The sequence below is a fragment of the Parus major genome, chromosome 4 (genome assembly GCF_001522545.3).
Source record: "Parus major isolate Abel chromosome 4, Parus_major1.1, whole genome shotgun sequence".
NCBI lineage: Eukaryota > Metazoa > Chordata > Aves > Passeriformes > Paridae > Parus > Parus major.
Genome location: NC_031771.1, coordinates 37,815,884 through 37,843,008, shown reverse-complemented (window position 1 = coordinate 37,843,008; position 27,125 = coordinate 37,815,884). Strand labels below are relative to the sequence as shown.

Sequence of the window (27,125 nt, the reverse complement as noted above, 5' to 3'; positions counted from 1 at the left end):
GAAGTCATACATCCCATTGTTTTAAAAGCTGACACACAAGAACATGTTTATTTCTTACCTTTATAGGTATTTCATTTTTTCAAATTAATAATCATTTTCAGTTTCATTTTTTTTCTTTGTGCAGCTGGTGAAATACTTGTTTGCAATATAAAAATACTAAATATATAGAATGAGCTTTGTTTATGTGCATTATTCCCACAAATATATTATGCCTTCATCTTGTTCTCTCAAGGGCTGAGTTTTCCATCATCTATATTTTATTAGTGTTGTTACTTAACCCATTGCAGAGGGTAAGGAGGGGGATGGGAAGGTTCTTGTAGCCGTCAAGATGCTTTCTCCTCCCATGAAATGTTTACTGCTAACATCTTGTAATTCGAAATAGCAGTCAACATAAAGTTAATGGCATTTAAATGTACAATGAGAAATTCCTCTATGTAGGATAGGTAGGACAAATTAAGAGGCTGGATTAGAGCAACTGTATCGACAAAATCTGGCATTTGGAATTTATCAAAGGCAGAGAATATTAAATCTTAGCAAGCCGTGCCTTCAGCCCTAAGGTTCTGTCACCTTGTCACTGATGTTGTGAGTTTCTTGGTATTGCAGATACTTTGTGTGTGAAATAAGGTGGGGGTGGGTTCTGAAGAAAATGATTGGGGATTTTTTGTCAGCCCTTCAAGTGAGCAAGGCACTCTTATCTAGACCTGCTGTCTTCTTTTCCTATTACCATAAATACAATGTTTCATATACTTTATAATGCAGAAGTGAGCCAAAACCGTGCAAACCAGTAACAAAGGGCTTTGTGTTTGAAAGATGCTGGGAAAAATACACTAATAAGAGTCTACAACATTTAGTAAAATTTTTCTTTATTTCACTATGCATGTTAAATGATTAATTTCTGAAACTACTACTAATAGTTTATTTGTCAGTGCAGAATTGCTGTAAACACATAAATAATCTGACTTTAGAAACCATTTATTAGGCTGTTCCTTGTGTCAAATGTTTGATAGCATTAAAATAAATCAATAATTTCTTAATGTGTGACATTTTTATTATTCTGAGGGAAGGACTTCTGAATTCAGAGGTGAATAGATTTGGTTTAGGTTTTTTAGTTGCTCAATTTTGCAGTAGCTGCAGTTTTTTCAATATGAACATAATTTAATCTTTACCATAAGGCATGATCAGTAATGCAGTATCAAATGGTAACTGTCAGCTTCTTAAATTCTTCATATTAGTATTCAACTTGACAGCTAATTTGCAAGCCCCCTCCCCCCACCACATGTGATGCTATAACTTTTAGCATGGATGAATCCTTTGACTCCAGCTGGAAATGCAAATTTTAACACAGTATGATCAGGATTCTTTCACATGAGCAACCATATTCAGTATATTAAAGGCCAAAGATATAGATGACTTCTCATTTAATGCAAACAGGCAAAACAGAGAAAAGAAGCAAAAGACAAATATTCTTCTGGTTTCCACTGGAAATTTCTGTGAGTATGACCAATCAGGTAGGTAGGGAAATCTGACTTTATAGGTTCCCACCTCACAGGGCTGCCCCTTTGTAACCACGTAGCACACAAGAAGGCTTTGGATGCTTTTACTATATAAAGATATGTTCACGTCAAGGAGTTTGACTGACAGTTTTGTAAACTGAAGTATTGTGTATTCTTAGAAAAGAAACAACATCTTGTGTCTAGATATGGAAAAAATATTTGGAGGGGACATTTTTGGAATGAATTAAAGAAAAGAAATAGTCTATAAAAAGTTTGACAAAGCAGAAAGCATAAAAATATCCCTGAACTTGCTGCATTGCAAAACTGCAGAGTTAGAGCTGCTTTTCCAGTTCTTACAGTAGCCAAAAAATTGTTTAGGCTGCTTTTAATATAAGCTAACTGAGGTTAGTGTGTGCAAGTAGAAAATGTATGTTTTCTAGCATTCAAAATCAGTGCTAAAAATCTGTTCCATGTGAGGGCTTATTTTCTTCCGATTTCTACGGTGCATGGTTAGTTGTATCTTGGGAATAATCCCATCCTTATACAGAAATGCCTGCTTTTAGATCTCAAAGAAGACTATGGATTCTATGAGCATATATTAAAGACTTTTGACTCAGAGCCCTAATATTTTTAAATGGGAAAGCTAGGAGTGGAATCCTGCTACAAGCCTGGTATTAGCCATAATTACAGCTTCAGATATTCAAATCAGAAAGCTTAATTTCTCCACAGTATGCACAGATTTGTGTCTACGAAATACACCATAGTAATGTCTGTTACAGGGAATACATCAACACTGCTGTCAGTAGAAAAAGATTATCTGATGGCAGCAGTTTTCCTTTGCCTTGATTTCCATCATTTCTCAATTTGCAGATTGTCTCATGTCAAGAAAACTCTTGTATCATGGCAGTTCTTGGGCTGCTAAGCTGCCTGAGCCATGCAGGCTGGAGGAAAGGGAGGAGCAGTGTGTTGCTGAAGCCTTTGCATGCCATGAAACAAAAAGGTCTGGAAATTGCTACAATAGTAGTAAATTATTCCATTATTTGAGGCAAGGTCAGGTGTGTCTGCATAGTTTCTGTAGGACTTGGAATTTAATACCTTTTCTGTGATTCAGTATTTACTCTGGGAAGGAAAGCAAGTTGTAAAATATGACTACATACCTTATCATGGCTACTAATTTTGCTTCTGGTGCCTTGTGTCCTTCCACTACATTGATTAATTTCTTCTTTCATGAGAAAGTAAAAATTCAAAATACGCTTCCATGCTTTTTTATTTTAAATGGACTTATAATATTATGTAGGACTCATACTTTCTGATACACCTTTCCCGAGTATGAACTGAACATTTCCTTTTAGTGCAAGCAGGATGATAACATATTAATGAGTGGGTTTAGTGAATCTCATGAAACAATTGTTTATATACAAAAAGCTATTTACACACATATGGGCTGGGGATGTTTCTAAATAGGACCCACAGTCATCTAATTAGACACTCATGGTGTTAGGAGGCATTTGTAGTACTCACAGGACTAGTCCAAGGACAAGGGATCCCTGCTGAAAATTCCCATTAAAAAGATAATTGCATGGCACAAGGTCTTTCTAAAAACTTTGCTTAAATTTTTTCCTGTTTTTTAATTAGGTTCTGAATTCTAGATCTAAATTGATTGAAAATAGAAAAATTATTTACTTTTGTAGGTAGTAGAATCAATCATGCCATCAGTGACTATGGAATTGTGAAAGATTCAAAAGAGTGTTTTGCTCTGGTCTTCCTGGTAGAAATGAGTGTTTGGTGTATACACAGGTAAATTCTTACACATTTTGCATGCATCATGACAGATTCCCTCTGGTTAGTTAATCATTAGAGTACCTAGGTGTGTGCTACTACTACCAGGAAGATCCAAATATGATTTTTTCTTAAGATGAGGTTTCTAAAAGTATTTATTCTCCACCATCAGCCTATTGGATTCAAATGTGTGAAAAGCTGATGAAGGCAGAGAACACCAGGCCTCTCTGGTATGCCCCTTAACAGGAAATGATCAAAAAAAAATGCCTGGATTGTGTGTTAGGTGGAGGTAATGTGATTTCTTTAAAAATAAAATAAAAAAATAGTAAAAAAAAAAACCCAGCACAGGCTAACCATCAGTTACTGTGAAGAATGCTGTTGAATTAATTAAAAAGTTGTTTTCACTGGTAACATCAGTGTGAATTACTAAAACTGGATAAATAAGTAAGGAGGTGTTTGCACATTTTCAGTCAGAATTGGAGAGCAATGAACAGAATGATTACTGGGGTACTTGTACCATGAAATTTAGACGGAACCTAAAAGTAGTATGGTGAATTTCAGCTAACTCAGGGGGCTCATTGTAGGAGCTATAGGCTACATTGAAATAATCTCTTATTCTTGGTCAGCATGAAGAAGGAAGAGATGTAAAGTCTTAGCTGTAATCTGGTTATAAAGGGAATGAGATAAAGATGATGTGCACAGATGAAAGTGTTTGGTTACAAACATTATATCTTGTGAGATGATATTTGCAACACATAATAATACCATGAAGAAGAAGTTTTAAAGGATGGTGTTAAATATGTTTGAACTCTTTACATTGTCTTCCTGCTTAGTGTGTAGCATGCTTACTGAAATAATTTTTAATGGACACCTCCACATTGAGGAGTGACAATGGATCTCAATGTTCAGCAAAATTGTAGGATGGACACTAAATCTTCTTCTCAAGGTCTTAGCAAGGGCTAGAGGAGAAAAAAAAAATACATGTCTTGTGGTTTATAGGGGTTCTCAGGCAAATGGTTATTGCAGGTTGGGCCTCACAAAGATATGCAATTCTCACATCTCTTGCCAGTACAAAAATGGAAAGTCACAGAACCAGTACTGTACTCCTTGGGCTAGGTTTGGGAAATTGCAAGGACAGTGTCTGGACCTGGGAAATCCTGGTCCTTTCACAGGGAATAACTGACAGCTGATGATTCCTGCCACGTGCACGTTCTTGTACAAAGGGCAGCGCACTCATGTCAAGCATGAGTTTGTGCTTGTTAGGAAGGCAAATTGAGAAGACAGCCCAAGAACAGAATAAAAATGTTGAGAATTACTGATAGTCGTCTGTGCTGTGTTTGCAATTTCACAGAGGTTTATTCTGAAATGTTATAAAAGCACAAGGACTACTATTTCAAGATCTGTAATTAGCTAAAGAGTCATATAAGCACACAAGATGTCCTGAAGGTGCCTGCCATTCTAGCTGCCATTCATGTCAATTTTCATGAGCTTTAGAAAATCCTAGGAGGGTATTTGTATAAACTTTACACTACAAGAAGCAAATTAATATGCATATGTATAATTTTTACATACATTCCTTCTTGGAATGCAAGTCCTCGCAATTGTTGGCTCTTCCACCAATTTTTAGCAAAATAGAGGTGTAAAAATAAAGATGTCAGGAAGATTTGGAATGGCCTTTGGATGCTAATTTTTCTCTCAGAAAAGCGACAGTCACAACAGAAGAACACAAGTATAAAGACTGAGCACACAACGGCAAATAGCAAATAGTTCCCATAAAAACTCCAAATTAGGTCAAACATTGATGCAAAAACTGATCCCAGCTGGGGGGGGTGCAGAACTGTGAGTTAAAGCATTGGACAGTTCTACTGAGGAGAAGTAAAAATAGGTAAACTACCTCTATTTGTCTGTGATGCTTTCAAATGTATGCAGTAACCTCTGATGTGTTGGGTTGTCCCATAGTATTTTTAGGAATGTTATTTTAACAGGTTGGAAAAATGTGATGCACACATATCTTCCATAAAAACCAGGCTCTTTCAAAAGAGAGACAAAATTTACTTCATAATAAATAAGTTCTTTAGATATGTTTATGGAAATGAAAAGAACCTCTTCAGGCTGGTGCTTTAGCCATGTTTTGCCTTGACTCAAGCCTTGTATCTGTTTTCAGCTACCAGCTTGTGGTTAGGCGATGGGGCTTTTTCATAACTAATTTTAAGAAAATGATAAAATAATCACTACCAAAAAAAATCAACCAAACTACTTTCATCACAAATGTCTAATGAAAATGTATAGTGAAAAGATAGCTAAGACAGTTTTCATATCCTTAGCCATTTGCCTCTCTGTATTACTACTTGCATTGTGAGTTGTTTACATTATGGGATAGATTTGGCAGGAAAAGTTAGCTTTAGCTGTTGAGCATGAGTCTCAAAAGCTATTTTCCAATGTGTTAGCATGGCCAATGCACTTATGTTTCTTTACAGGGTAAAATGAGAATCTTTTTGAATTTACTCTGAATAATGGATACAGTATGTATATACATCTGTATGACCTTTTTGCTCAAAAGCTAAAATATGAAATTCCTATAATGCTTAGACTGCTCCTGGTGGCAGAGGCCAGAAATAATTTATCAAAAGGTTAGCCTGTAATTGTAGATTTTGAGTCTCTTGTGTAATGATTTTTCATGGACACCTCTTTAGGAACTTTTGTTGGCTAATGCAAAAACAGCTCTAAAAAAACCCACCATTTTACCTACAGTAAGCTTAAGCTTGTGCCAAAAATGAGCTTGTGCATAATAAAATTGTGCCAACACACTATAAACAGAACCCAGAACAGTTTTTGTAGATTAAGCATGTACATTTTTTATTCTAAAGCTGAGCTACAGAAAATGCAATTCTCCCTTACCTCTGCACTGTTCACTCACTTTACTGTTGATACACAATTTGCAGTTGCTCAGGATGCACTCTAGAGAATGGCTAAATACATTCATCTTCCCAGGCTTGTTTATTTCTGACCCTCATTTTCTTGGTGAGATCATCAAGGTCATTTTATGTAATTTCCTCCTGTACTGCCATCTGTTGGATTTTCAACTTGGTTTATTTTTTTTCTTTGTTTTGTTATGGTTTTGGGTTGTTGGTTTTTTTTATACAGGGCAAAAGAGCCTCTTTTCACCACTGCATATTTTTTCTTGATGTGCAAAGTAATGGCATTCAAACTCAAAACTCTGGAACTGTCTGATTTTAAATAGGCTGTCCACTGCTATTTCCAAAGCACAAAATTGGAACGTGTGGAAGAGTTAAAATGGAGCTGCAGAGCCAACCTCTAACTAGCTCTGACATACCTGTGATAGCTAGTTTAGCTCCTGTGCAGGTGGCTGTCATTGCTCTGAAGGCATGCAATCCACTTCTGTTCCTCTGGGGATGTTCACAGGTCCTCTTTTGGGGAGCTGCTCCTTGGACTGTAAGTGCTGCCTGGAGTTATTTTGTCCCGGTGCAGGACTGGTGAATTTCATGAGTGTCCTATCAGCCTGTTCCTCCAGCATTTGAGGGGTCCCTCCATTGTAACAGAAGCTTTCCAAGGCTGGTGATCTCCATGAACTTGAATTTGCTTGGTGCTAATGACCCATAAAAGAACAGTTCTGCTGTTTCAATGAATGTTTAATTTTTAATAAGGAGCCAAACTTATAAATCTGGTAACCTGTCTCTTTGTGCCAAATGTACATGAAATTCCAGAAAGTTCAATACAAAAATTCCTGGCAGGCATTTTTTCTTGCTCCTTCACAGAATATTTTGTTTCATTTATTTAACAAAATGATACTGCCAGAGTTCATATTGATTCTTTGTTCTCACATTGAGAAATTAGTCCAGGTACCCTGAGGTGCAGTCGAGTACCTAAAACCATATGGTTAATTTACTCTGAGATCATTTACAGATAATTTGTTTAAAGGAAACCGTAGCAATCTAAGTTAATATAGCAGAAATTTCATTAGCATGTGCTCCACAGTGTCCATTGTGGCTACTGCTGTGAGTTAGTTCACATCTCAAAATGGCCACCTTTTGCTCCTGGGAAGAAATCTCCAGGCTCCTCTCAAATGCCTTTTAAAAAGACTTGTCAAAAGCAGTGCAGAGAAAATTATTCTTACAAAACCACTGCCTGCTTTCTCTGTTATTAAGCTCTTCCCATGTCTGCCTGCCTGGAAGCAGCTATGAGAGCTCCAAAGATGAGACAAACAGGCAATGTAGCACTGCTCAGCTGGTGGGACACTGTGACAGCTCTGACCTCTGAGTGACTTGCTAACTCTACATCCAGTGGAAGCTCAAAACAATTACAGCCTGTCCAGCTACACCCACATTTGTTTCCTGCTGTCATACTTCAAGGAAGTCTGTGTGGGACAGGGTTGTATAAAATGTTCTACAGCAGCTGAACAGTAGCGTCTGAAAACAACACTACTTACTGGTGTTAATGCCCTTTGTCTTCATGTGTAAGCCATATGTGCAAAACTCTGTGAAATAAAATAGTTGCTAAACATAATTAGCTGAGACGTGTTGGAGAGCAGCAGTTCACTATAATTAAGGTTTATATTCACTTAGCCTGGCATTCTTGGAGAAGGAAGCGAATGGTTTGGTAACCTCCTGGACACAGTGGCCATGAATTACAAACTAAAGTCCTTTTCTGAATAATTTCTCATCAAACAAATTTCAAAAGTATCATTTTAGTAAAGGCAGGGCTGCTTTTCTGTGAATCTCTAGTATCTAGCTTGGCAGATAGTGTATGGCTTTTTGACAGCAAGTTTCTTGAATAACACGTCAGCTCATATACAGTATAGAAATTCTCAGATGAAAAACCAAGATCAGTGGAGAAGAGACTTCCTCATCCTCCCATGTCTTGGAAACAAGGCTTGGGGGAAAAAAAAAAAAAAGTTAAAAAAAATTACTTGTGTATGTGGTGATATTTATGTAACAGGTTACAACATTGATCTTGGTTACTTCGATAAAGTGTTTGTAGTGGTGAAGTCCTCAAGATCTGCTTCAAATATGATGAAAATGGTTAATGCCTAAAAGGGAATAATTTCTATTTTAAACATTAATATGAAATTCTTAACATGAGCTGCTATGGTTAGGTTTTCAAAGCACAGATGTTGCTGGAGTACAGCAATGCAGGAATCTTGCTCATTTGCTTCAAGCACCTATTTCTACAACAGTTCTCTGTGTGTGCTCTTTTAGAATAGAAATCTTTAATGGTGTAATTATATATTTCATGGGGAAAAGGGAGTGACAAGTTTTGTTCCTTTGAGATAGCACAAAAATGTTTTGCCCCTCAATCAGGCTGTCTTAATGCTGTGAAGTCAGAAAGGTATTAGATGTCCTTGGAGGTATGGAAATAGGCTTTCTGTAATGGAAAAATACAAAACCAGCATAAGAAATTTGCATTGATTTGATAATCATTAATATGTACAATGAATTTTGCTCTTATAAAATATACTAAAAACTGAAGTGATGCATAGGGGATAAAAGGTGACGGAATTGTTTTTTGATAGTTACACCATTTTTGACAAAGGTCATTTGAATTTCATAATAATCTGATACTTTGGAGACTCTTGCATAGAAGTTACTATAGACTTTGTATTAAAACACTGAGCACAAATTGTGTACGAGAATTTAAGACAAATTCTGGTCACTTGTAGGTGTATCTATCACAAAACAAAAATTGTGAATTATCTGAAATGAAAAAGCCCAAAAATTTCATCAGAGCCACTGAACAGAGATCTGCTTTGTAGTGCTTCTGCAAGTAAGTTTTAGTAAATGTGAGATAATTAAGGAGTTGGGTCCTAAACTAGAGTAAAAGGGCTCCATTGGCCTCAGTTGAACTTCACTGGTTTATAACAGCTGAGGAAATAGCAGGAAGTATTTGCATTCTTCACTATTTCTAAGACTGGAAGAGAGAAAAGAGCTGACCAGAGAGCAAACATTAAAAAATTATGGTGTGTTCCAGAAAATGAACATTTTAGTTTGGAGTAGGACTCTCTTTTATTGCTAATACTATGCAAATTGGTATTTATTAACTCTGATGACTCACTTTTTCAGTTAATTTATGTAGTGATTTGGTACAATTTAAATGAAGCTGATACCCTACTTGTGCAAAACTCCAGAGGTCATCAAGTTTAAGCACAGTTTCCTTGCTCTTAGCAGAAATGTAGAAGAATGCATTCTTATATTAAGTGCAAGGTTTCTTCTCGGAGGGATATAACATGCAGAATTTAGTTCTGGATGCTTATGGAAATAAAGAGGCTTTATGCATGCATGGGCAGCTTTTGTACAAGGTCATGTGTTTGGAAGACTTGTGCCTGACACCCACTAGAAATGGGGTGCATAAGAGCAGCCATCTACCATCACTGAATTGTGGTAGAGGATGAGGTATGAATTTGTGTCTTTCTTGCTCTTTAGCTCAGGCCATAGCTTCATCTGGTATCACTATTTCTAAAATCTACTAAACTGAAGCAAATGATCCAGTTTCTAAAAATGCAGGGTGGAGTGGAAGGATGGATTGTATTTGCCAGCTAGCACAGAGGCCATAAGAGACAATGGGACATTCAATGTAAAGTAAGAGTACCAAGGACACAAGGGAACAGTTAATAATTTTTGAAACTTACAGTTCTGCTTCACTTAATGTTCAGAAGCATTTGCTGTTTTAAGTTTCTGCATTTCATAAAAATTCAGTGGTTTTTGGATGGCATGGCCTTAGTTACTAATTCGCTGCTGATACGTTCATAGGGCCTTATCTTCTACTCTAAGTTTTGCTTATGCAATTTCAGTCAGCTGAAGACAATGCAGCATGGTCCTGCACTAGAGCACAGATGCAGCTTGTATGTTTCTTTAGACATCCACAAGGCCTGTAATCACATCTGTTACCATGTCTAATAATACAGTTTTTGGCATTTTCTCCCAGCAAGCTAGCCTGCAATTCTCAAATAAAAGTCATATTCAAGAACCTCTGTTGCTAGACACTGATTGTACAGTATACTTCTTTACCACCATGATTGCTTACTGAAAAATTGCAAAGTGTTTGTTTCTCTTTATTTGGTACATATTCTACTGGCTTTGATAAGATAGGATAAATATTTCAAAATACAAAGGCTTCACCCCTCATTAAGAATTTTATGCAGCAGTGTTTATTGCTTTTACTAATGGATCAAATGTGATGGCTGTTGTCAAAGCAAACTAAGAATGCATGTCGTGGTTTACCCCCAGGCATCAGCCAAGCCCCACACAGCTGCTCCCTCACTCCCCCACCAAGCAGGACTGGGGAGAAAATTGGAATGGTAAAAGATAAAAAACTTGTGGGTTGATATAGAGGCAATTTAATAGAGAAGGCAAAAGCTGTACACTCAAGCAAAGCAAGGAATTTGTTCGCTGCTTCCCATGGGCAGGCAGGTGTTTAGCCATCTCCAGGAGAGCAGGGTCCCTTCCCATTATCAATGACTTGGGAAGACAGAATCACAGAACCACTGAGTGACAGTGTTAATTTTCAAAATGCTCAAGGTTTTTTGGTATTAGCATTGGCTTACCATGTGATACAAAAATTTCTAGCAAGAGTGATTTATCTGTTGTACAGTCTTTCACCGTAGTGTTTGTGTTGAAACCGCCAATTTTGTAAAGTAGTGAGAATATGTGTTCTTTAGTAAGAAATAATAAAATAATTATATTGAAAAACAGCATGACAGACACTTAGAAATTAGTTGGAAAGTACATCTAAGTGGACATCTCTTACCTAAGCAAATAATGAGTTTTATTAGATGAGTGTGCTACATCAAAAAATCTTCTAAACAATGTATCAGGTAGGAGCAGTTCAGAAGGTTTTGAAAGAGGAACTATGAACATGATAACCTGAGGCAGCTGGTTTCAAGGAGGTATAAATTATTCTGAATAAGAGCAAAAGTTATATATTATAGCTATATAGCAGAAGGTAGTAGGAGAAAAATACAAAACTTACCTTCATTGAAATCTGGTGTTTGCCTTGTGGTTTCTTTAAGGTAACTAATACTACATTAAAATATGCTTGAAGGCAAGACACTGTTGCTGTGTCAGTAGTTAAATTGAGGTGAATCATAGGGCAGAGCTAAAGACCTGAGTGGAGGTTCATGGAAAACTGTTGCTTTGCTTTACAGAAATTGTTTTGAAATTACAGAAAGTATTCCAGACTTTTTTGGCAAATGAAAACCTGAACATCAATGTCAAATTTCTGTGAGTGGAAAGACCAGATTAAGATAATTTTTTGAAACATTTAGTTTGTGTTGCTCTTCACAGCCAATTTACAGTGAACTAACTTATATCTAAATAAAAGCTTAGACAAGCCAAAAAAATCAAACATGTAATTTGAAAACAAGATAAATAAATAAAAAAACAAGATAAATAAAAAAATAAATAAATAAATTCTAAACCGGACCTCTTAACAATTTTGCAACTTATGCACCATTCTCCATAATTGCTACTCTTTTCTATGCACATTTTTCTTTGAGAAAGTATTTTCCTACAAAATGTTGTGTTTGGATGGTAATTTTGACCTCACCAATTTCACAAGGGAGATATATACATAGTGTTCATTACAACTATCCCACAAAGAAGTGCACATTTGTCATCAGCAGGTGTGATGCTTAAGAATGGGATTTTGAGTGAGAGGGAGACTTCCAAGAGGCAAGACAGAATGGGATAAAACTATACCCAAAATACCATAAAGCAGAGATGTTCACAGGCTTTGAAACAAAAGGACTTAGTTTAGGAACTTCTGGACCTATGCCATTGATAATGGCATCATCATCATCATCATCATCATAAAAAAAAAAAATTGAGAGGCGAAAAATTATCTCAGATCACTTTCAGAAATAAGGGAAAGATGTCAGGAATGTGAGACAGTGTGGAGTTAGAAACACAGGTGAAAACTGCATATGAAAAGAAGTACAGTATGAAAGAAGGGAAGTAGAAAATTTCAGCAAGACTGTAGAACATAAAGGAAAAACTAGATGTGCATCAGCAATAATACAGGTCATTCTCTAAAACTGTTAGTTTCTCAGGAAGTATATGATTTTTAATTATTTGAAATAGAAATCATAGCACTAATCTGTCTTGCTCTAAAGTTTCCTTTCAAAGGCAAATTGGTTCCTATATGCATTCCTTTGTTTATGCATGGACTTTCAGAATTAGCTCATTTTTCATCAGAAGTGCACTGATACCATTTCATTTAGATGGGAGAAAGAACATCTTACTACTTCAAATGTTACTGGTCTTCAGGGGACATATTTACATCTCCAGGGACCAACTTAAGGCGATGGCTTTGTGGAGGTATTAAGCAAGCTTTTTACATTTTAAAAATTATTCCTTCTTTTAGGTTTCTGATTTCTTGTACAGTGTGTTTTGTAAGCAGCACCAGTAACTGCTGTAAGGAATGAAAAAGCAATTGTGTTTTCAGTTCATTAACTTTATTAATTTGACAGCTTTTCACAGATAGCCATTTCATGACTTCAGGAAATTTCAAGACTAGTTAGCACAACTTCTTTATTGGACGAGGAAGATGCATGTTTAAAAATGCAGTGTGAGTTTAAACCTTTTTCCTTTTCATTCATGAAATTCAGATAAAATATCAATAATTTGAGTAACTCTAAAATTCTTAAATCTGATTTAATGCTGGTCCTTTAAATGTTAAATGTTGAATCCTTTAAAAAAGGAGACACTTGTCTACTTATCTACCATGCACTCTCTCTCTTCATGTAACCGATTACACATTTTTGGATCTAAATGATTGTGAACTAACAAGTTCTAAATAATATTGCTATTACCCAGACTATTAAGTGTAAAAATTCTTTACCAAGTGGGTACTGATGAATTCCACAGTTAGTATATCTTCAGGCCTATAGCCCCATGATTTTTTAAAGATTTAAAAATTTTACCAATCTCCTATGTAGGACCACAATTTGTAAAATAATTAAAATTTACCAAGTGCCTCTGCAAACTCTTCTGTCTTCAGAAAAATCTGGAAATGGTAACTTTAAAGATGCTGTACTCCTTTGTGAGGATTGCTGGGCTGCTGCCTGGTAGCTTGTAAGTCACTTTTAAGTGCTGAGAAACATCCCAGAAAGCTGCTGAGAAAACCAAGAACTGACAAAGCACCCTGACACTTCTTCCTGACAAAAATCTTCTGGGATTTCACATGGCCAAGCTGAAAGGAGAAGGTGACAGGCTGCCATGACAGTATTGGAACATACGCTGTTCCCATCGCTCTTCAGTATGAGGTCAGAATGCTGTTTAAAGTTTTAGATTTTCATACAGTGGTGAGTGAAAGCTATAGAAAGGTAACTGTTTCTCTGCCTAGTTTGTTGATAGTAAGATTTGTTTACAATTAAATTCCCATTTCTCAAGTTATTTTAAATAGCTCTTCAAAGGAAAAATTACTGTAACTTGTTATGCCACTTAACAATCAGTGTCATGTATTAATTAAAATCATAAAATGCATTTACCTTAATGATATTTTCTTCTTCTGAGCACTCCTAAACAAAGTCAGCATGCCTCCATGTTAACTTGTACACATTCATGTGAAATACATGTGCCGGAGTTGAAGCCTGTGTCTTTGTTACGTGCATGTGGGTTGGCATACATCTGAAATCAGTTGTGCTCTACAAAGCAGAGGAATTTAATGAGCAAGTAACAGTGGCTTTCAAAATGACACACTGCTGCAGTGCACTGTAAGGGAGGTGGCTGTAGTTATAAAACTATAATTAAGAGTGTGGGAACTGAGAACATCTGCTAAGGGAATGGCACTTACTGTTGCCAATTTTAAATAAATAAATAAATACATGAAAAGGCCTAGTGCTGTAAAACTGACATTAAGATATTGGGTACAACAGATTAAGCTGAGGACATAATTTTAATAATTATATTAAGTAATCTAAGGGGTAGTACGTGAAGGAAGATATTCTGTCATGCTGCATTACATCATCTATCCCCCTTTTTGTTACTCATACTGCAGTTGATGAGGTTGAACAGCTGGTATTACAGCAAGGCATGTAACTGATCTGTGTGTTTTCCTGAAACAGATACCATCCCATGTGGAGGCACTCCATGAGTTAGTTGAGTGACACTTACCAAGCAGAACAATGAGCCCTAAATAGCACTTGTGGTGGCGTCAGAACTGGGGCCTCTGCAGGTACATTTGCACTAATCTGATAACCTCAGTGTAACACACTGCATTTGGAACAAGTGCTAAACCCACTCAGTCCTGCTCGCATCGGTGCTCCTGGGAACGTACCCTTGGCAAAGTGTTGCTGGATGGTTAGAAAGCAGAACAGGCTTTATGTACTATCATAGATCATTGAAACAAACCTTGTCTTAAAACTAAAATATTCAATCATTTTGTTTAGAGCTGCACTATTAGCCTCTGTTAACTAGCTGCAGCAGATCCATTATCTGTTTAACCGTTACCATAATTTCCTCGTTTAAGATTCTGTTTCAAGTTTCTTGTCAAAACCTACAGGTCATGGTTCTACAATATAAAAATTTCGTTTACATTAAAAATTCTGGTCACCTACAGTTTAGCTAAATTGGGACTCACTGTCTGGAATACAGTGAAAAACTTTAACACATCTTTGATAGGAATGTGACTTTTCCCTCTCATTAGAAAAATTAATTTTCTCATTAGAAAAATTTACCAAAAAATCTGTTTGCAGGTGCTCAGTAGAGATTTGGCGAAAGCAAAATGTGAAAACCTATTCCCATTGCACATGAATGGAAAATTAGAATTGAGTACTTGAATGCTTCTAAGTGCCAGGGCTAGTATGGGGAATGAGTGGGACTATTCATGTAGTCTGCATGAATGTGGTACTGCAATGAATGCTAGAGCAATCTGAAAATGAGGTGCTGGGAGTTGCTATTCTTCCAGACCCACTATAGACCAATCTTTGTGGAGGAAAAGGCTGCCTGGCTTGAAGACTGAGGGAATAAGAGCAGTAGACTGTGACAAATTGCCTTTGGCAGGAGAAGGAGGAGTTTGTTTTAGAGAGTGGTGGCAACAAAACTGGGAATTGAGTTAAAAAGAGATAAGACTGGCTAGGAAGGGATCTGGGGCTGAGAGCTTAGAAGGCAGATGTTTGTCTAATGGCTCTAGAAAAGTGATTTGGATGTCCCTGTGGTGCCAGATAATGAGACTTAAGTACTTGCCCTTCCTTTCAGAAGGAAGGGAAATCTGGAAGGTGATGGGCAAAGGAATTACCTTCACGTTGTGAAGGCTGCCGTAGAAAATGCCAGCTAATGCTACTTCTACTGCTTCAGCTTGTTCCTCTATATGGATTTAGTTATTGCAATAGTTTTGTAATCACTTGTTTCTGCAGAGCTGTGGCCTCATCCAGAACACAAACTGGATCTCCTCATGGGCTGTGGGAGTAGGTTTGGGTAAGGAATGTAGTCAGTAGTAGATGATTTAGGGCACTTCTTCCATTTGCTGGCACAGTTTGCTTTGGTATTATTGAACTAAGAGTGAAATCTCACCCTGATTTGTGCCCCTCCCTCTTCCATTCCTGTGGTGGTGGGTCTTGTACATTATTGTGGAAGAGCACGAAAAGCTCTGTGGGTGGCTGGAAGGCAGATTCCAGTGCACTGCACAGCCACATAAGGCGGTTCTGTACAGGCACCCAGTCACCTCTCAGATGATCCCTAACCTTGTTTAGGGAAGGTTTATGTTTGCTGCAAGCCTGGCACAAATCTCTGATGTTTCCTTACAACATTTCTGTGAAGACTGAGCCTTTTTTGTGTGCCATCTCACAGTTGTTCCAATACCATTCTGCTTAATCTTTGTGAGTTTTAGCTTTAGACTGTTTCAAATTTGCTCTAGAATCAGTAAAGGGTGTGCTCATTAGCAGAAATCTTAAATGTGCTGGTGAAGCATAAGGTATTGAGAGGAAGAGAGAAGGATAAGTTTACAATTTGAAAATTACTACATGTCTAGATCTTCTGAAATTCAGTTATCAGGTACAGGTAGTTAGTGTTAACACTCATTTACATGAGTTGACTATGCTCCCAACCATAATGGTTGGTAGTTCTTTCTTTGGCTATTTATATTAGGAGGAATTGTAGCTTTTTTGTTGTTCTGTATAGCATTGAGGCATATTGGATTTCATGAGGTCTAAAATGAGCTGACAGTACAGTGCACATACTCTTGTAAACAGTGGTAGTGGCATTATTTTGATGTCTATTATCTGGAGGAGTGAAGCTCTATGAAATGAAAACAGATGATTGTTCCCTATGGGAAAAGGCAAAATACAGTATCAGCAAAACATTCAAATTCAAGCTTGCAAGGCTGATTATTTTGGTTTTCATGTGTTATACATACGGAGTTTTCCTTTGATTTGAGAGCACATAGTATTCCTGCTGTTAAATATCTTCTTTCCTGTAAACAGTTAAGTCTGTAATGGGACTGCAGCTATGCAGAGCAGTGCTATGATTCTTTAGAAATGCAAAACTGGCCTAGGAGTTAATAAGATGCACTGCATGGTATAAGACAAGCTTTATAGCAGAGATAGAAGTTTATAGCATTTGACTTGCTGTCACTGATGAGTCATTTAGGTATTGAGGCATTATAAGTCAGCATGAAGACTGAAAGGCCAGAAGTATTTCTTGTGCAGCAGAACTGAAGAAAGCATATGTCAGTTCAGACCAACAGTGAATAAATGTACTCTAGGTTTTGATTCACAACTCTTTAATCTAAACTAAAATCTTACGATCTTTCCCCCATTTTATTGCTCTTTGGTTCTTGTCATTTTGGGTTCACAGAGTAGATCTGCAGATGTACCAACAAACCTGAATTGGTAGATGTGGCTGAAGGAACGAGCCTCACATGCTCCCTGTGCCAGGAGGTCACTGAAGTAGGTGTGTCAGTAGTATTCTGGTCTGCAAGGCCAGAATAGAGCTGATTTGAAGTCAAGCCCCTGTGTGGATGTCAGGCTTTGACGCCCTTTGCTGGAGAAAGTTACTTCTACTTGCAAATGATGAAACACCCTTTGGAACTGAATCACACCAAGGCAGTTCAGGGAGTTCCAACTGTATTAGTCATCAATCCATGCAGAGCTCGGAATGAATGTAATGGAAAAATCTTGGGTTCAACTCTTCACCTTTTTAGACAGCAGAAATATTTTGGTTGTTTTTGTTGTCTTCCTCCTGCCTAACAAGGCAAATTAAACTGGATGTAGTGTGGCAGAGAGTTTTATGGCTGGGTTTATAAGGTCCATGCATTTATCCATATACAGCTCCTGAGTCTTCCTTCCTGTATGAATTCACTTTTATCTAATAATGCTAGTCTATATTGCCCACTTGGCTCTGGTAAGGTCTGTATTCTCTATGAGAATTCCTTATGGAACTTGAAAGCCTTCAATGTTTTCAAGACCTCTGCATCTCTGTAAAACTTAGCCAAGATTGGTCACAGGTTTTAAGTAGTCATTAGGGGTACTGAAAGTTTTCCTGAACAATCCCTTCAAAATAATATCTTAGAAAAGAATAAGGATTAAAATCTTTCACTTGGTATCTTCTTGATTAGTCTTTTAAGTTATAGTTGTTCTTTCTGGTTTTATGCAGGTGTTACAAAAATATTAAAGCAAAATGCTGCTCCTTCAGCAAACTTAAAAGAATATAGTAAGGGGTCATATCACCTCACCTATTGGTCCAACTCTTTTAGCTATATGTAGCATTACCCAGTAGTTCAGGAAGCATATTTTCATATTTAAGACAAAACCAACAGAGGTAAACAAAAATGGACTTTTCTTCCATGAATTAACACTATTCCCACTGATTTTATAGGGAGTGGTACTGACTCATGGGGGGGGAAGCCCTATTTGAAGGAGTTCTAATTTAGCTGGAGATTTATGTATGTTTAGTCTGAAATTGATACATATTATGTACCTAATAGAAAAGAACAAGAATGCATTGTTTGTCATTCTGTATAGAAACAGAAAATTAGACAATACTTGAAGCATTCAAGCAACAAGTAACTTGCAAAGTTCTGGAAATTAAACTAAAACTGTCTTATGTTCCTGATAACTTTGCTAGTTACTGTAATCTAAAGAATTCAGATTTAACCCTTCAATGATGAATTTTTAACAGGAACATAGTTCTAGTATTTGTCTTGAGAAAGATGGAAAAATAGATGGATATTTTGTGAATATTTGGGTCTTCTTGGAAATAAAACTTTAAAATAAAATTTTAAAGAATGTCTAAAAGATTTGACAGGTGAATTCTAAGTACAATCATTTAAAAATTGTAATTCCTAGAAGACAAATACTTCATCATGCTAAATGAAAACTTTCAGAAGTACTAAGAACATGAAGAATACCTTTAAGGGACTCTGTCTTACAGTGGAGTTTTTCGTAATTATGTCTGTGCACACCAATCCACTGCATATTAATTCAGTGACATGCTTCCATACAGTAATCTTAAATAATTTCCAGCCTATGGAATGAGTCCATTTGAACAAATTCAGTTCCTGTAAAACAACAGCAAAGGTGGAAGACAAAAACAAGGAACAAAAATAACCACCACTGAAGGCTAGAAATTTAAAATTTGGTGGTATTAAAAGCAGTAGTAGGTGCCTGGATAAAAGGGTAAGAAATGTGGAGTTAACAAGTTAATGGAACTTTTCTTTTAACCTTTATTCAGTTAATGGAACTTTTCTCCTTTTTTATTTATATCGAAATAGTAAAAATAATGAAAAAAATCACAAACACCACAAGCATGACTGGAATTATTAATAAAATTTTCTCTAGTGGTAGAGGAGGAGATGCAGAATGTAAGAGCAGCAGTTTGTCGTCCTCGTTCCTTTTGCAGCTGTAAAAATAACCAGTAAAATGTACAGAATGTTGTGGGCTTGAATAACTTTCTTGGTATCCTCTTATACTTGCAGTATCATTTTAGGAAAATGTTCTGCTACTGAAGTATCTGAGAAGTATTTTGACATGACAGAAAGTACCTATTTAGAACCAAATGCTGAAATTTTGTTTGTTTTTCACTACATACCAAGTCAAAATAAGCATCTAATACAAATCATGCTACAAACAGACAAAATTTTAAGCTTCATATGTTTTCTCTAGAGAGAGAGACTTACATTGGTAACAATTTAAATGCAAGTGTTTGAACTTTTTCTGCTGATGCTTTGTGCAAGAACAAAGACTGCTGTTAGAAACTGACAGTTTAGAAACATGTAGTCTTTGCTTTTCCTATCAGACAATTAGTAAATTTTCTTTGTTTCATGAAGAAACATGGGAAAGGATGATACTAGTTTCTCTTAATCTTGAATTTATAGCATTCTCAGAGAAATAACATGAGGCAAAGTGTCTGGAAAGAAGTTTCCGTATCATCAGATTTATCCCCCTGCATTCAGACAGTCACATTTTTCACATACGCTTCTCAGGTTCAGTCTTGAGTCTGACCATAGCACTCATGACAAGTGCTTCAGACCTTAATGAGTCTCATTAATAGAAATTACCTTACAATTTTCAACTCACATTTAAGATACACAAAATGGTTAATAGTGCTTTTATTTCCTCCTCTTCCATCCAATCTCTTGATGTGCTTATAGAGAATGAACAGCCATAGATTCCTGTGGTCGTTTTCCCCATATCTGGTACTCTAAACATTTGTACATGGGAGCTAGAACCACTTGGATTTTCCAACAAGAAGTCTTAGCAGTACACTGAATAACAATGTTCGTATTGTATTTGCTGAGGAAATAGGCTCAAATATTTGATCTGCTGTAAGTTAGATATCAGCCTGAGATAGTTTTCGTAGTACTGCAGATGATCCAGGAAACAGAGCTTTTGTGTGTAGAGATCTCTCTGGTCACGCACTTACTGCTGCTGAGTACAATGTGACTTATCTATTGTGTTCCAATAGAAGTTTATGACCAAGTACAAATTATTCACCATCCCAGTTGTTTAATGATCTGATCAGTACATTTCAGATAATGTACATGAATAATATCTACAATGGTGTTTCACTTAGAGTGAGGATCTCTTCTTTTAAGAAAAACTTAAAATTACAGAAACTGTGATGTCAATTGTCTGTGTATGTTTTTCTCTTTGATTATCTATATGAAAACACTTAAATTAGAACTAGAGTTCTAGCTTCTGAGTATTGAGCTGCTTATAGGGTTGATGCAGTGTGAACTGGGGAAAAGATTATTTATGTTTGTATTTAACATAAAGCATAAAAATAGTTCTGTGGGGCTTTCTTAAGGCATATACTAAAGCACATGCTCAGCATATGCTCTACTGTGTTTAAGTAACACAGTAAAAGTAATCTTAGTAAAGATCCCCTGCCATTTTGGGGACTTCTTGTTGCATGTTAACAAAACTGAAACATGGGGCAACCATTTTCATTATAAGCATCATCTATCTACCTGTGCTCCATCAAAAGTTTTTTCATACAAACAATATATTTGCATATAAGCTTTCTACCTGCTTATAGGCTCAGCAGGAGAGACTTGTTCTGGCAAGGAAGTTTCAGGACAACCGTTTCTTTATGTGAGTGTTGTTGTCACAATCTAAACATCAAGTTTTCATTGCATTCTCATTGCCATAGTTTTCCTGCTAACAGTAAACATCTGAAAGAATTTCTTTGAAATAGGGAGAGAAATAAAATAGTCAGTTTCACTGTACTTTCAGAACTAATGCTTCATACTTTTTTTTACCCTCCATCACTGCATGTATGAGTTGGTATATGAAGTATATTGACTTGTTGCAGAGCAGGAATGCTGTGCAGAGTCTTGATGATATGCCTTAAAAGAATATACTGTCACATGCAAAATAGGATCCTGCTTGGTAATAAATGCATGTTTGTAGATCAGCTGCAATGTTTAAACTGACTGAATAAACAATCCTTGTAGTAAACTCACCACTGATTTGGTTTCTTAACTTTGCAGATATTTTCTTGAGTAGATTACTCTCTCAAGCTCAAACTGTGAAACTGGCAAACATTAATGAAAGTTTGACACTCCTTCTAATGTAAGTCAGGAAAGTTCCTGTCCTCTCCAAATATCTGGGAACTGCTCTCTACCTAAGAAAATGAAAATCTGTAATTTTCCAGCCAGACACACACATCTATCCTGCTGTTGATCCATCTGCACTCCATGTTCTAAATCAATTGCTCATCTCACCTAAGGTCCTTAGAGTAGAATTCAATACAAAGGATAGTAATGATAAAGAGCAAATATTAGATTTAGATTTAGAAATAATATATATACTCCATCAGAAAATTACATTTTAAATATGCTTTTTATAATATCTTTTGTGAAATGGCAAAGAATAAATAACAGGTAATTTAGAATCACAGAATTGCTAAGGTTGAAAAGGACCACGTTGGGTTGCCTGGTCCAATCTTCCTGCTCAGGGAAGGTCATCTGAGAGCACACTGTTCAGAACTGTGTCTAAATGGTTCTTCTGCCTTAATGTCTGTAGGTGCCTGAAGATCTGATAAAGAATGGAATTAAATCCCTAACAGCAAAGTCATGCATCTTGATTCATGAATAAACTGAAGGTGGGGAAACCTTCCTTGACTTCTCACTAACCCTTTTTATAGCTCCATATGAATGTGGAACAGAAGGGGTGACAGAATGTTTTCTTTCAGCACCCCACGCTTCAGAACTTACCAGGAACAGAAGTGACTACAAGTAGATATCAGGGTCTCTTGGATAAAATAGGGCAGATGTCAATGAGATTCCCACAAGTCTGTTCAGTAACCTCTTGCAATGCAAAGAATTTCTGAACTGTTAATGAAGGATATGTATTTAGTGAAACTGAATGTAGCAATGGTGTATGCAACCCAACAGACCCATTTTTGTGCATTAGCAAAGTCATTCATTTCCTGCTGCATTAGCTCTTCCAGATGAAGCTAACTATAGAGGAATGCTATGAAAATTAATCCAGGATTTCCCTCTGCAAAAGTTAGGACTGCTACTGTGCTTAAACTTAGTGTTCTTCTACCTCAGCATCAAAGATCAGGTGTGAGCTGAGTGGAAGACTTGCCCAGTCTAGGGACTGATTTTGAAAAGCATGCATCGCAGCAGTGCTTTGTGCTCGCACGAGCCTTGCGGGCCTTTGTTCTGTCACAGCATTAGCTGTCTGAGAGCTGAGTATCTCAGCTGATCACTGGGTGGACATTTTGGCACTAAAGTGCCTGATGCTTCCAGTGGAACCTTCATCTCGCCTCTGTCAGGGGCAAACCCATTACCAAAGAACAGTTTTCAGGAGGAAATTAAAAAGGAGCTGAAGTACAAAACAAAACCAGCCCTTTGCTCCCTGTTCTTCCCCCCCACCACTTCCTTCTTGAAGCAAGGATCTTAAAGACTGATTGAAACAATGTTGAATAAAATAATTTCAGGCATATGGCATTTAATTTCATTGCATTCATTTGGCTTCTACCCCAATATCATTAAGTATTTGAATGATGCTTTAGCTCCTTAGAAGCACAGAATTCAAAATAATTTTAGTATTAAATACAAGGCCTGCTGTTTGCATGCATTAGATTTGGATTGCCTTATTTACATGCATATCTTTTAGGTATGCAAGATTAAGTTGTTTTTCAGCAAAATTAGATTAAAGTGGAAACATTAGTGATTCATATGAGTATGATCAGCAATGTAGCCTAAACTGTTCAGACTGAAGTTGTTAGAAGTACAAAACTGTAGTGCTGAAACTGAGTTTTGTCTGTTAAAACTTAGATTAAGAGTTACTCATGCTTTGGGTAAATATATCGAAGCCACCTGTTAGAAATCATTTTGGCTCTGCAATGTTCCAAGAGTCCCGTACTTGTTCGGTCTGAAAATAAATATCATGTTGCATTTCGTATCTTATATGTGATACAGTCAGTGATTCAGTTCCAAGCTAAAAGAAGGCTTGGAAATGGTGTCTCCTCTAAAATCTGAAAGTGCATTGGGAATTTGAGGCTGTAAGAACATTCTGTAGCAGTTAAAGAAATGCAAAATTTCAGTCAGAGACCATATATACAAAAAAAAAAAAGTCTTAATTTTTATAAGATCTTTTTAAAATTCACAGCAGTAGTTTGCTGATAGCTGCAGCATAAAAATAATATTATAAAACTTCAGTTATTTTTTTCCATTGTTCTCAAGAAATTTAACATATGTCTTTATTTGTCACAAAACTGACTGAATAATAGCAGCAGTGATGAGATAGTTTCTGAAAAACAGTAATTTTTTTGAGTAGTGGAACGTCTGGCCTTGTTATGAATACAAGGGAATACGGAAATATATGTTACCTCAGAGGTGCATTTAATTCAGGGTTCCTGTTGAGTTGAACCAAAACTGGAATTCTGTTTTGATATTTTGTTTACTTGTGTTAATTAGTGCCTTTAGTCTCCCGTCATAAAAATGATCCCTCATGTGTACCTTCCAGCTTACTCCAACATAGCCAGGAAATTTATATTTTTAATTAATTTTTTTTAAGCTGTATTGCATTACAAAATCTGCTTTTCCCTTTGTTTTATCTTGGACTTGATGTGGGAATAATGCAATGGGAGAATGAATTTTTTTCTTTTTTTTTTCAGCCCTCAGTATTTGGCCTCTAGTGTGTCTGCCCGTTTGCTAAAGCAGGTTATATTGGACAGTGTATATGTAACAATATAGCTAAGACTGGCTAGTATACAGATGCCACTTTATTCTGAGATAAAGCTGTGACATAAACTGTCAGTAGGTGGAAAAACAGCATCTGCTTTGTCCCATGACATCAGTTTAAAATTGGCTGTTAATATAGCATGTTTGGAGTTTTCTGCAGTTGTGGTTTGACTTGTTTCATTTTACTATTTGTTTGTTTGTAAGTGCTGTATAGAGTTGGGATATCTAAATAGAATCAACCTTTGTGTGCGCTTTACATTATTTTGGTGCAAGTTACTATCTTTAAAAAGTGTGTTGCTGTATAGTGACCTGATTTGCCACCTAGTGATTCCATTAGGAGTTTTGGTAAGGATTCCTGTGAGTGCCAAGACACAGCCTGATTCTGTGCATGGAAATACATCAAGCAACATTAAGAATGTCAGTGTTGTCTGGGGAGACATATTAAATCACTGGATGAAAACAACCAATCTGCTTATAAGACACTGAAAAAGACTTGGTAACTTTGGCTGCTTAGAAAATATTTGGAGAGAACTACTCTTTACATCTTCTAGTTTGCGCAAAGGAGTGAATAAACCTTGTAAGCAGCTTTTAAAAATATTTCCACATTCCTGTATGGAAAATATTCTTAGTTTATAGTTTCAGGAGCAGAAGTTAATCTCTAGTTTTTTTATCCTAGAGCAAATATTTACAAGAAAACTACTAAATACTTGAAGATAAGGTGACTTATAATGGAAGTGACAGCTCATCTTTAACTTTGGAAGGACAAGCAATACCAGTTTAATTAAAGCAGTATTAAAATAGGACTGCCATTTGTATCACAGTGATTCTCCACCCCTCCAAAAAGCCCTGCTGCCATTTTGTACCACACATTCTTGTCCTGTGCAAATTAATAGATCATTTTATTTTCTGCAGGAAATCTGAAGACTTTTATAGCAAAACCTCCAGTGTCAAAATGAACACAGGTATGCTGCATCTGTGAGATTTTTTATGTGTTGTTTTGTGAGCAGAGAAGATCCCAAACTTATTAGAATTTTCATAAGCAAATTGTACTTTAGTTGGTGCTGAACTCAAAATAAGCAAGATACTTTAATAGTATGCCTGCTTATGTTCATATGTATTCCATATATAAAATTTACATACATGTTTTTTTATGTATGGACATATATGGATACACAAAATAAAAGTGCATGTTTAGCCTTCTGTGCTTAATTTAATAGTATCAGTTTTGTGTGTGTGTATGTTTTATGTGAAAATACATAGTATGATGATATAACAGTGATGGAAAAGTGTTGTTAAAGCATCACATTTTCGTAAGAAAATGCACATGCTTTAAAAATCCTTTATTTCCATTCTTTACTGTCACTAAATTAGGGGGCATATAAACACTGCCCTGCATTATAAGTTGCACTTGCATATCAGCTGAGGATATTCTTGAGGATATGTTCTACTTACAGTGCTTTGTGTTTTCTCTGAAGTTGCTGTAACAGATTTATTGACCAAATTAAGTACTCTGTAGAAAGTTATCTTCAAGATCTATGGTAGGGTACTAATATTTGCTCCTGAACTTCTGAAGCCAATAAGACAGTGCTGCTCTTTGTGCTGGGAGAGGGAATAGGCCCCTTGAAAGCAGACTGCTGAAATCCTGGCTTCACTCAGGTGTAAATTTTCAGTTGCAGACAGCTCTTTTAGACTCCATAGGTGAACTGTCTGGTTTGCAGATTAACTGTGGTGCAAAGATAGACTTATCCATCCTTTCCAAAGCAGTGGCTTTATCATTGACCTCAGTGTTTCACCATGACATGATATGTGGGACCCGAGGACCAGAACTACCTTTGAAGTCTGAATTTCAGCAGCATGCTCTAAATCAAAGGGATTAACTTTTCTGTGGTATAGGTGCCATTATCTAGATCACTGTATTAATCCGGCTTCATGGCTTCCTGTTGTCTCAAACAACTGGAACTCAGTAGGATCCATTTTTTAAGCATATCTTTTAGTACAAAGTTAAAATATATTGGCTCACTTGAACCACTATGTTTGTAAATAGAATAAGCAGGAGAAATTAACTTCCTCATTTGAGTGTGTACTCTTGTTCCCCAAAGTTTCGGTTGTTCTTAATTGTTTTTCAAATGCTGACCAAGGTGGTGTGTGTATTTTTCATTTATAAAAGTACGATTTTAAATTTGTCCTGTCCTCTCTAATTTTTAATGAAGATGTCTTTCCTAAACATTAGTCTGCATAATTAAAGTAGTACTAAAATATGACTTATTTCATAGAACTGTAATTTCAGACATAACTTTGCTGATCATCATACTATAATTACGTTGTGAATTGCCATCATATAAATCAAAATCATATGACAGAGGTAATTTTATAGCTCCTGCTTCAAAAAATGTGAATAAAGAGGTAAATTGCCAGTTTGTGCTACCAGAGCCCTGAAGTATGACTGTATTTGATGTTGTACTAAGATTTTTGTTGTAAGTTATGAATTCTCAAGAGAGAAGACATAAGATTTAAATAATCTGTAACTAAATGACTTCTCTTGGGGATTTAGAATCTTCTGATCACACAAGAGTCTTAAAAATAGACCTTAAAGACATGAACACTCCTGAAATCCTCTCCAGTTCCTTAAAGAGTCCATGCTTTTAGGTTGAACTTTAATCTATTCTGCACTTGGACAGTGAAAACATTTTTTCATCTTCTTTATACTTGATGTTAATGTGCATGTTATCAGCTGCAATGAAGGGAAGGCATTGACCAAAAATGTGGCATTTCTTACCAGTTCTATTAATCTAGATTGTTTTCTGACTGTAAAAAACCATTAAAAACCTGAGTATGGTGTAAAAGTGGACATCTTGCACCTATCCTTGCACCCATCCCTAAAGCATTACTTCATTAAGAGAGAGTGACTCAGCTGGAAGATGTTCTGTGTGCTGTTCTGGTCTAGCTATATCCTTCTTTCCCCTTTTTTCCTTTTTTTATATTTTTTCTTTCTGCACTACACTGTCTTTTGAACATGAGTGCTACAGCTTTGTTTTGGGTTGGTGTTGGTTTTTATTTCACTGCTTTATAACAGAAATTTGTACATGGTGCAATTGAAGGTTATCAGATGCTATTGGTTCGCCACTAGTTTGTTTTTAAACTATGTGTTTCATTAATGAGTCCTGCAGATAAATGAGCTCTCTAGCTCGCTGCCAGTAATTGGTGGAG

General features: G+C 36.4%; 1 protein-coding gene across 20 annotated transcripts in view; it reads left to right on the top strand.

The window, feature by feature from the left end:
* The window catches only part of SORBS2 (sorbin and SH3 domain containing 2), a 202,260-nt gene that overhangs the window by 101,128 nt on the left and 74,007 nt on the right, over positions 1–27,125 (top strand). For 11 of the 20 annotated variants that reach the window (XM_019006298.1, XM_015624059.1, XM_015624055.1 and 8 more), the window contains exon 1: positions 24,831–24,880. In XM_019006298.1, coding sequence (XP_018861843.1) covers positions 24,871–24,880 — 10 coding nt within the window. In that variant the 5' untranslated portion in view covers positions 24,831–24,870. Of the gene's footprint in view, positions 1–12,753; positions 12,852–13,283; positions 13,549–24,830; positions 24,881–27,125 lie in introns of those variants that run through there. The other 9 variants (XM_033513982.1, XM_033513986.1, XM_033513987.1 and 6 more) reach the window with 2 other exon arrangements.